The sequence below is a fragment of the Homarus americanus genome, unplaced genomic scaffold (assembly GCF_018991925.1).
Source record: "Homarus americanus isolate GMGI-L3 unplaced genomic scaffold, GMGI_Hamer_2.0 scaffold34915, whole genome shotgun sequence".
Classification (NCBI taxonomy): domain Eukaryota; kingdom Metazoa; phylum Arthropoda; class Malacostraca; order Decapoda; family Nephropidae; genus Homarus; species Homarus americanus.
In genome coordinates, this window is record NW_024741849.1 from 86,574 (window position 1) to 98,677 (window position 12,104).

At 39.3% G+C, this 12,104-nt stretch overlaps 1 protein-coding gene across 9 annotated transcripts in view; it reads right to left on the reverse strand.

The window, feature by feature from the left end:
• Nucleotides 1-1,220: 1,220 nt before the first annotated feature.
• LOC121876043 overlaps nt 1,221-12,104 on the reverse strand; it is a gene marked incomplete at its 5' end in the record, with an annotated part of 129,203 nt that continues 118,319 nt past the window's right edge. Inside the window, 3 exon segments of one of the 9 annotated variants that reach the window (XM_042380920.1) lie at nt 1,413-1,550; nt 3,454-3,534; nt 6,665-6,870. In XM_042380920.1, coding sequence (XP_042236854.1) covers nt 3,497-3,534; nt 6,665-6,870 — 244 coding nt within the window. 9 annotated transcript variants of the gene reach the window in all.

A 12,104-nucleotide genomic window follows, 5' to 3' on the forward strand; every position in this document is an offset into this window, starting at 1 on the left:
ATAGAAATGCTCCTGAAGAATTAAATTATTTCCGCCTCTGTTTGAAAGTCTTTCCTTGTGTTGAGACCCATAATGTATCTAATATGAAACCCTGTATTGTTCTAAAATGTATTTTGTATTTTGTCGATACTCTACACCACCGTACAAAAAAGGGTTCCATAGTCAATTAAACGACATAATAAAGATCACAAACCAGCTCTGAAACCTCTCACCAACCCCGTTTTTCCTAGATTGTAGAGGGAGGGGAGGAGGGTGTCCGGAAACTTCGAGACCTCTCAGTTCGAACTTCCGAGCAGATCTGGAATATAGAAACAGTCTACTTCTACTTCAGTTATCGTCTCCGAATAAAAAGGTCACAAGATCTGCATAGAAGATGGATTATAGCTGAGTGTAATACTGCGAGTGATGAGTGCAGCGAATACCCTCACAGTGTAAACCAGTTTGTTGACTCTTAGTGCCGGTTCACTTTAGGCTTCATACGAGAGTGAAGCAGGGTTCGATCTGAGCAACAGATGGTTAGTCTTGAGTGCTTGGAGCTTCATGTGGTGGTCAGTTGTGAGGGTGGGGGAAATAAGCATGAGAGTCTGACTTAAACGAGGCCTGACAAGAGCTAAGGACTTCATCCATCTACTATTATAAGTTAGAAACTTCATGACTCTCTTATTTGTATTTTTAGCAGAACATGAAGCAACCTGAAGCCTTTATTTTTTATAAACTGTAATGCTGGAGACGAAAGAATCTGATGTCAGATGCGGCTGTTTGTATATGCTTTCCATGAGACGGCCTAGAGAGAAGCTAGCTTACAAAAATCAAGGAATATTGACCCCTCTATGAACAGTTGTGACCTATTATATATGCAGACCGTGACTTAGGGCTATTTATGGCCAACCATCCACTCCAAGCTTTCTATTACTCACATCACACTATTATTCACTTTGAAAAGATTTTGTTGCAAAGCTGCAGAATTATTTCATTTTTAGGACAACCGAATACCTTGAGGATTCATCTGTGTCAATCTATCAGTCGGGAATAATGATCAGAGATTCTGAAAAAAATGGCCAAATGGTTTTCATGGTCCCTGTAGTACACGAGGTCTTACACTTAAGCTTAATGAAATTTTATTTTTAAGTTTTGTTAAATCTAAGTTTGACAAGGGGAGGGGGGTGAGGGGGAGAGGGCCGAGATAACCTCTCCCTCGGTGCTAACATCATCGTTGTATGTTAGTTGATGCTGCTGCTGCCCTTGAGAATGCCAAGCCTTTATAAATGACGCCTTTTAGAACGTCACTGATAATTTTTTTGAGGACTCTCTCTGCTCCATTACTGAAGACGTTCGTCCGCTTGGTGTTGAAGGCATTAGGGCATGTCCCTCTGGCTGGAGACCAGATCTTATAACCCTCTAGTCGACGGTCTCGATGGCGACAGTGGTCTCGGACTTCTTCTTTGGGTCCTTGCCAGGACTTGGGGTCTTGATTGCAGCCTGACCTCCGGGCGCGGCTGCGGCAGATCCAGTGGCAGACACGGCCGACATTGCACTGCCACGCCTTCCGCCTGAAACGTCGACTGTTATTTACTCAGACAGCCCTAATTTTGGAGCACTAGCTACCTACACAATCTAAGACCTATCCATGAAACCTTAACAATATAAATACTACACTGGCATAAACCCTCATAAATGCTTAACTTAAAGGCCTCCTCTCCTCACGTCTAACGTATAGGAAAATAACCTAGTTTATGGTACTATAAGATCTTAATTATAAGTCACCCCTCTGATGGTATGCTGAGGCTACCACCCCACTTCCTATCATCAGCAGTGACCAAATGCTCCATTCCTAAGCCGACTTTATCATTAACTACAGGAGGATATAGTTTAACATGCATTTTCTTCCTCATGAAGTTTAAGTTATAACTAAGACAATTCTTTATACTTCAGTCTATTACCAGGACTTTATTAGTTTTCATTTATTATTCATTTCCACTGGATGGATTTATTACCTATCATACTACGTCACTGTTTACTGTTATCGGGAATACAGAGTAAGTTATAAAGACAAACACAAACTTAAGTCATGCATTTTTTTGTTACATCAAGTCTACCATAACCTTAACTTTGTATTTAATGATAACTTTGGTGATTATTCTGTTTTAGTATTCTGTACTGACAAGTATTAGCTGTTATCTTGTAATTGTCAGGGTTATTAAGATTCGTTCAATAGTTTTCCTATCATAAGACTTTTAAAAACTTTGCAACTGATACACGTAAAAAAATAAATTCCCCATTGCAGTGTTTTTGTTTTATATAAATCCAAACTTTTTAAAATTACCAGAAAGTTATATAATTTGGCTGAATTATATCACATTTTCGTATTTAAAAGTTGTGAGGTCAATGCATTCAATAATCTAAAAGTTTGTTTTTATTCTATACTTTCACTCTTTTTAACTCTTTTCCCGGCTAAATCTTCCTATTACCCTTCATTCTACTCATCATCTGTCAATCACTAATGAATTTCACTAAGATTTAAATCACAACAAATAACTACAGTGCCGTTCGTGGATGAAGGCATATGGAGTCGGATTTACCCTACTCTATCAATCCTTCTTCCACGAACATCTCAACTACCCAAAATATTTATCTAGTTTTAAATAAATTATCTATATTAATACAAAAAAAGCTTCACCTGACCTAAATCAATTACAAAAAATTATTCCCTAAATCTAAGACATATATTATAAAAATTATCTTAAGTCTATTGTGATTAAAATGAGTCTTGTATGAATAGTGTTGTTTAAAATGTCTTAAAATTAGACTCTTGTGATTAAATACTTTATCTATAATATTTTACCAGCAAGTAATTATTTTCTTTTTCACACATTAAGTCAAAAAGCCTATGAGTTGAACTTTATCTAAATGTGTTAATAAATTGATGAATGATTTCTATTTGTAAATATATTTATATCTAATTCAACTTAATTTAGTTTGTTTAGATTTTAGAAGATTAAAAAAATAAATTTAGAAGAGAAAAAATGTTAAGTTGAGGTCGTCCACAAGATGGGTTAAGGAGAGGAGGAAAGACGTGATCACATATGTACTTTTTGACTGTGAATGAAGGTTCTGCTTCTCCATGTCTCAATATTTATTTATACAAAACTCATCCTTTTAACGCGACATCTTTACAACATATAAACTATACAACCACGTATCACATACTATATAGTTATGTGTAAAACACGTCACGTCGACCGGTACAGCTAAAAACCAAACTTTTAAATCAAGTTCCAGGTTTATCTAAGACGATCGAGGTGAAGTTTGATCTTAAAGGCTATTAGCTGAGGACTTGCTGTACAGCGAAGCCACTACACGCGTGTCATGCTGTGACGGCAGAGTTGACGGGCTCTCTACTACGTTTGTTTGGGTGTGGCTAAGGGTTAGATGAGGGTGCATGAAGGTTCGAACCCGTGTTCCTGTGGCCAGGCTGGTTGGTCCGCCGCACCGCAGTTCAGCTTCTTGCCGCCACTCCCATCACGGTAGCACCTTCTGTGTGTGTGTGGGCATGTGTGTGTGTGTGTGTGTGTGTGTGTGTGTGTGTTTTAATATGTGAGTGTGTGTGTGCGTGTGTGTTTTAATATGTGAGTGTATTAAATGCATGTTAATTTGATTATATATATATATATATATATATATATATATATATATATATATATATATATATATATATATATATATATATATATATATATATGTATATATATATATAATAATAATCCATGTCTACGTGTTAGTGCTTCTAGCCGTGAAATACATACATGTACATCTCATCTGCGTGTGTATATACATCTGCAAATGCCTTCATTTTCCGCTGATGAGTTAGTGAGTGAATCTGCGTGAAATCTTAGTGATTAGATAAAATTAACCATACATAACCAAGTAGTCCATAATAATAATAATAATAATAATAATAATAATAATAATAATAATAATAATAATAATAATAATAATAATAATAAAACAGTAAAAATAATAACAAAATAATTAAAATAATAATAATAATAATAATAATAATAATAATAATAATAATAATAATAATAATGCGAAAGATAATATTAAGATTAAAGAGTTAAAATAATAACTTTAAAAATAACAATAATATTGATAATTATACAGTAATAACAAATATTAACTGCTAATAATAATAATAATAATATTGATACAACTAATAATAACAGCAATAATAATAATAATAATAATAATAATAATAATAATAATAATAATAATAATTAATAATAATAATAATAATAATAATAATAATAATAATAATAATAATAATAATAATAATAATATCATTACAATATGTCTCACACCCAAGTGTAAATTCAATAAAAGAATCATATTTAGTATCAGTCATGGCCAACACAAACTTAGCTTCATCAAAGCTCGTGTCATCTTTAACGTGGTAGTGTTTGGTAATTATTATGATGACTGGCAGGTTAGGTGCAGTCTGGGGGTGTGGCCAGTGTGTCGTATCACACCAGCTGGTAGGAACATCGCAGCTGTTAGTATAATCACCCCAGCTGTTAGTATAATCACCCCCAGCTGGTACTATCACCTCAGCTGGTATATCGTCATCCCAGTTGGCGTATCTTCGCCTTACTTAATATGTTATCACACCGGCAGGAATAATATCACACCAGCTGACGTTAGGTTCCCGTATGTTAGAATGTCAGATGATGTAATCAAAGCCATGCAAGTGTAGTGTCACTCCAGCTGGAGTGGTGTACACACATGTGGTGCTGTACAGGTGGTTGAGGAGTGTAGGAGGGTGGTTGGTGCTACAAGTGGTGTGGGGCTCCAGCTGGTGGTCCACAGGAGGTGTGGTGCTCCAGCTTGTGACGCTCACATGACCTGGTACTCCCGCTAGGACCAAATGTGGTGTGGACTACAGTATATTTGATAAGCCACAGGTGGTGCAAGGCCCTATCTGATGAACCGCAGGTGGTTCAGGAGCCACAGCCGGGGCTTCACAGGTGGAGCTAGGCCCCATGTGATGAACCCCTGGCAGTGTTTCACAAGTGGTATGAGACTACTTCTGATGAACCCAAGGTGGTGTGGTGAGAGCCACAGGTGGAGCGCCACGGGTGGAGGTGTCATGCTAGGTTGAAACTGACCATCCACTTACCGGGAGGTTGCGGGCATGCGGGTGTGGGCCACGCTGGCTCATTCACGGGCTACCATGGCCTGGCTCAGTATGTCATTGTCAACTAGTCGTAAACTTAGCGATCTTTTGACTGTGAAATTAGGAAACTGTCTCTTTCTCACTGAACATTGAGAATGATCTTTGCTAAAGGCAAGCAAGGGTAAGTGTAGATATACTATATATGTAATTCACGAAAGAACGTTTTCTGGTGAATATAATATATAAAAATGTCGTATCCGTTGTCCCAAACCTTAATCGGAGATATGACTTGAAGTAGAAGTCATCCCGAGGTTTGTATTTAATGAGAGTAAACGATAAAATATGAAGAAAATGGTTCATATGGAACTCTGTAATATCGTTAATCATTTGGAAGCGTTGTCTCACTCAAGGCCCTGCGCCTTAGTTATTATGGTAAGAGTTTACAATGACATACAGAGTTGCGGAAGGTCTCTTATCAAGTGTAGCAACTCACCCGGACAGCAACAGTCTCAGGACCTCGCGTATTCCTGCCCAAAGAAGTTGTCTAGTCCTTTAGTTCGTTAATTTAATAGTTATAAGGACGTTTGGTGCAACTTGTTTGTGCAAGTGTTGGTGAATGTCTCGGGGAAGAAGTTTTTTATGAAGGACAGAGAAGTTGAGGGTGGGGTCCAACAGCTAGTGGCGGGAGGGGGGGAGCCGGCGGCACTGTCAAAATCCGTCTGCAGCCGCACCACTACTACCGCCATCTAGGGTTGAGGGCGTCATCATCTAGAGGGACTCCAGGGAAGGCAGTCGCTGGTATGACACAGCTGCTGCAACTGCTGTGGCGGAGGAGGCGCGCGCAACCATGGTAAAGAGGGAGGGGAGTGGGAGGGTCGTGGTGGGTGTAGTGGTGGTAGTGTGTTGTGGAGGTAGAGTAGAGGGGGGGGAGGAGGGAGGGAGGAAACGGGAAGATGGAGGGAAGGGGGACGACACCACAGATTATACAAATGTGTGACAACTTTGAGCAGCTGACAATTATTTTTGTTTGTCTTTTTTAGGACATTCTCTAGAGAAAACATTCCAAGATTGGGTTTAGAAAAATTCGAGTTACTTGTGAGTATTATAGACATGCAAGCCAATAGTAAGGCATTCAAGAGATGGAATTTTTATGTACTTATAGTTCATGATCTGGCGACTTCGTCTAAAAAAGGCCGATAATAAGAATGCATAATGCAAAAATTCATTCGTCAGAGAGTAAAGATCACGCACTGCTCTGATATGCAGAAGCAACTGCTTGAATATCAACCCCACGCCTCCTGCAGTAAGTGACCTGCGGGCGTGCGTTGTGTGCGTGGTCGCGGGGTGTGGCAGGGGACCTGGAAGCGTCCAATTTCCTCACGCGCTTCACGTCCACAACTAAGACACACCGCAGGGAACTGCAGGAGGCGACGGTGACTGGTGTGAGGGTGGGAGGGGTGTTGTGAAGGACTGGCCACGCCCAACAACTCTAACCTTTGGCCAGAGAGCCATTGGGAGAACGGGCGGCGGCGTTGACGGAGGTGACGGAAGGGGCCCTTGAAGGGACGCGAACGCTGGCCCTTGACCCCCGACGGTCCCCGCGGGCAGGGCTCAGCAACTTACTGTCTTTGAACAATGAGGCGTTCATCAGGCGGGGGTTGGGGGTGTTGAAGATGGATCGGTTCTCGCGGAAGCGGGCCCTGTAAGGGAGGCATGACCATCAGCTTGTAGAGGGGAGGAGGATAGGAGGAGAGAAGACCGCTACGGGTCCAACAACAAATATTTTTAGACAAAGAGTCCCAAGCCTGACGTGAGACATGTTGGCTGTTGGTGGCTTCCCAGTGGGTCCTGTGTGGCCGCTCTAGGAGGGACATCTCCGTCGAGATCTGTAAAGGACTAGAGGACGATTATAATAATAGGATCAAACGGGAGCCCAGGAGACGTGAGACACCTCGAGGGAGGAGAGCAGGGGACATGTGAGGTACCTGGCTGATTGTTACATGGGACACAATAGGGACATGAACCGTCTTGAAATCGTGCTCACCACCAAGGTAGAAAAATTGGCTTTAGACCCACTGGCTGGTGAAGGACTAATACCCTACTATATGGCAACCGAGTATTAGTTTATGCGCTCGGGTGTGTGTGTGTGTGTGTGTGTGTGTGTGTGTGTGTGTGTGTGTGTGTGTGTGTGTGTGTGTGTGTGTGTATGTATGTATGTATGTATGTATGTATGTATGTATGTATGTATGTATATATGTGTGTTTGTGCGTACGTGCATGTCTGAACACCAAGCACATGTTGCAGGGAGAGACAATAACTAGGCACAGTTGATTGGCCGTATTCTCATAAACATTTCTTTATCTGATGGAGAGACTGATGCATCTTGACAATCTAGGAGTTTCTATTACGCTAATGTACCTCCAGGTAATTGGGTATGTTAGTTACCAATTAGTCTCCATTACCCAAGAAAAACATTTTACGTGACCACCAACAAAATGTAATCAGTCTACCCCATCGGCCATAGAAGTGCGAAAGTCAGTGCTTCACTAATTGATACTAATGGTGCTGGGCTAATGGCTCCTAATGGTGCTAGACTAATGGAACCTAATGGCTTAGTGAGGTGAACACAGCGGGCTCCGGCGAACTCTCACTACGCGTAACACCGAACACAGAGCATCGTCAGGTTATAAAATCATACCGAGGATAACAAACACAGACACATACATATATTTGAAGATAAAACTATGTACAGAAAGGAAACATTAGCAGACAGACTGAAGACCTGTGAGTTAATGATGTATCTAAAGGAAGAAATTATATAGAATTATTGAATAGTGAGTTGTGAGTTGTGTTGACTGTAGTGTAGTGTAGTGTAGTGTAGTGTAGTGTAGTGTAGTGTAGTGTGGTGTGGTGTGTGTGTGTGTGTGTGTGTGTGTGTGTGTGTGTGTGACGTACTCTCTCTGTCTGACACACACACACACACACACACACACACAGATGAAAACATGCGCTATATGTTTCTTTCTCCAAAAAGTTATTGAACACCTGTGGCTGGACTCCCGTATACAGGTGTTGACATACATATATGTATATACGTGTAGCAGCAACAGTAGCCGTGTGGTGGTGGTGGTGGTGGCCGGGAAGCAGTCAGCTCTCTCTTATTGTTGTTGTTGTATTTGGAGTATATGAAACATGTAGCAACAAGTTATACACGTTGACCTATACTCCTGTTATTGTAGAATGATATGAATGTTTTAATTATATATATATACAGAGTTTTACATGGGTAAGTGAATGTTATTGTTGAAGGTTAAAAAATAAACATTAGCTAAAGATAGAGAGAAAGAGGGAATGATGACTGATATAGCAAGAAGAGTTAGAATGATGTTATCTCGGCATTCTTGTTGATACATGCTATTTTTTTTTCTTTACACTTGTGATCTTAATATGTAAAATGAGTGTATTGATCTCCAGAATCTGTGCTGTAAAAGAATAGTTAAATATTTACATTTTTTTTATTTACAAAGATGTATTTTGTAGATAATGTATATCGCTGTATCGTGATTATGTAAATTGTTCAGTTATTGTTTTTTTACACAATGAATGATATCTGTTTTTGTTGTCGTTGTTATGCATGTCGACCTCCCCTCCCCACCCACCCACCCACCCCACTCATCCATCTCGGTTTGATGTTCAGGTGAGGACTACCGTAACTATTCGTGTCATCTTCATCAGACACAAACCATCGAATGTAAAGATGAAAATGGCAAAATTGACACTAGGAAATGCATTCAAGAAAGTAAACTTATAAGTAAAGTTAATAACCAAAGAAGACCAAATAGTATCTCTACCAATTTGCCTATTATCTACCTATTTCGTGGGGGGGGGGGTAACTACTGCCTCGTATCTGGTATCGAAATTAGATGATTAATTGGCTATTCAAACTTACCACTACAATACTCCTAAACTTAAATTAACTAGTTAGATTAATTATTGTAACAGTAGATTAATTTAGTAGTTACCATTACTTTACACAACCTCTAACCCGAAATAACTAGTCTTGGTAAAGTCTTGAATTGAACGTAGTCAGCATTGGTCTCCTGGGGGGGGTATTGACGTCTCCAATGCTCTCTTTTATTTACTTCCCTTACTATCTCCTATGCTTGCCTGCTTTATCCCTATACCCTCTCTTCGTAAGGACAGGCGAGAGGGGAAGGGGAGAAGATCATCTATTTTATTCCTGTGCAAAATTTGGGAGTTAAAGAAATAATTGAGGGTTGGAAACGAGTTTGGAGAGGAATTTTGAAGGCCAGAGAGGAATTTAAGGGGGGGGGGGTATTTTTGAAGGCCAGAGAGGAGTTTGGGGGGGGAGTATTTTTGAAGGCCAGAGAGGAGTTTGGGGAGGTAAATATCTACATACAATGGTTCTCAAAATCTCCGAAAGCATTCAAGACTCGTGACGAAGAGCTGCTTAAAATATGTGGTAAAAACATTGATAGATAGTACAGTCATATTGCATTTAGGAATACATTAGGAATTTATGGATACATTTAGAAGAGAGGATAGCATTCATATTATTTAGGAATTATGAAGATGTTTTAGGAATTAGAATTTAGACATTAGAAATACACCCATAATTTTTTTTTTAAGGTTTTATGAAGTGAAATATGTTAAGGAACTGTGAAGGAATTTAGTGGTCAGAAATAATATGTGTCTGGGGTAAGGAATCTGTCATGATGAAACAATACAGGTGAGACAACACACAGGTGGGAAAAAAATTAGGAGTTGGTGGAAACACTCAGGTGTGATGGAGACAATTAGTCGTATTAAAGAGTTAGTTGTTCAAAACACCTGGGGGTTGAGAGACAGGACTTGACATTTGAGAAAATATTTAAAGCTATCAAACTTGACGCCTTTCACTGCGGCAGTTGAGAGTAAGAGATTAATTTATTTATAACCAAATTATTTACGCATTTTAAAATTCATGTTTTATTAATGAGAGTAAACCATTATAATGTATCATACTTCATCGTGTAGTTTTTGCGTAGACTTTAAAATAAATACAAATAATTTTATTCCACAAGTTATCTTTAAAATAACTACACATTAAAATCCTCTAAGACCTTTTCATCAAGATCATTGTAGGCGTCAAACATCATTAAGAAAGTTTCAGAGTCAGAGCTGTAAATGAGAACAAGACTAATTTATAATCACTATTAGACATTATCTCAAAATGCAGTCTTTTAAGCCATAATAAGCAATTCACTTCGCTTGTGGTTCGTGCGAGTGAACTAAGAGCCTGATAGCGAGCACGATTTCTATCTATCTCCAATAACTGAAGATGTGATAAGTGAGAGAAGCTCAGAGCCAGCAAGCTTCAACTGAAACAAAATAGCATCGGGCTTATCTGGATTACGGGGTGAATGAAGGATCACAGGTGTGTTTCAAGACCCCCTCCGAGCTAAGACTATAAAGAACATTCCCTCTGTGCACAGGTTAATTGGTTGCCTTATAGAACTAAACAAACAATCCAGACTCGCTCTCTCTCTCTCTCTCGAATCCGGAACTTACTTTCAGAATTGGCATTGGATACGTTTATCCTTCGTGAATTGAAGATGGTACGTTTCTCCTTGAAGCGAGCTCTGCAAGGAGGAGGTGAAGTGGGTGAGGAAGAGAAGGGAGAGCAGGAGGGAGAGAGTAAAGAAAGGAAACAGGAAGGAGGGCAATAAACTGATCATTTACGAAAGGATGAGAACATTCGGACAAACATAGAGTGAGAAAGGACACACTTTATACACAAACGCACTCACAGGTAAAATAAGATATAAAAGAAAATTGCAGAATGTACATAGTGGGAACAGCAGATGATGATGATGATGATGATGATGATGATGATGATGATGATGATGATGATGACGATGATGGAAAGGCAAATACATAGGAAATATAAAGATGAGCTCATAGAAGAGAAGAATAAAACTAAAAAAAAATAAAATAAAAAAAAATAAAGCATAAAGATACCGTTAGTAGTGAAACTTCTATTTAATGGAATATATGGAGGAAAGTCCCATATATCCAGAGTCCGTTAGATATTAAACCCCCATCTAACGGATAATATGGGGAAAAAAGTCCGTTAAATGGAGGATTCACTGTAAGTATTCGTAATTATGAAAGATAGATTAAATATGTAAATGAGGATTAACTTAAGTTGAAACGTAGTAAGAAAGAAGGAAAATCACGTAACAGGAGAATATAGTGTTAAGAAAATAAACGAATAAAGTTATGAAGAGATAATCCAAGGGTTTAGTTACTGTACAGTGTGACTTAAGTTGGTCTTATTAATGCTAGGGCTAGCCAGAACCAACCGCATGACATCGTCTGTATAAATCAGCCATAATGACATGTCACAATTATCATGCCTTGACTGTGTTATTGTTGACAAGTTGTAGGTAAATGACAGGGAAAGAATGACCGGAAAGATAAAGAAACTATTAAAAAAAATAGTATGATGAAATGTGTAATGAAACGTGAAAGGGGGTCCCATAGTCATGACTGCAGTGGGGATACAGTGCACTGTATACTAATCCTTCGTTACACAAGAAGGCAGCATGGCCTGTACTGCTCTCGACCGTCTTCACTTCCCCAAATTGTAAACTTTAGGTACCCATTTACAGCTGGGTGAATTGAGAGTACCCGGGAATCGAACCACCGACCCATGGCACATAAGGCGAGGGCTGTATCCACTCGACCACCTCACGTGAAGATTTCAGAAATGACGGAGAGAAGTAATGACAAAATAAGAAAAGGAAGAATGACACTAGTTGATAAATGACTGAGAAGTAAAGAAAAATAAGCAGGACAAAACGCACACACACACACACACACACACACGGGAAACCAGAATGGCGGAAGAAATCATAGTGGACACGTAGGT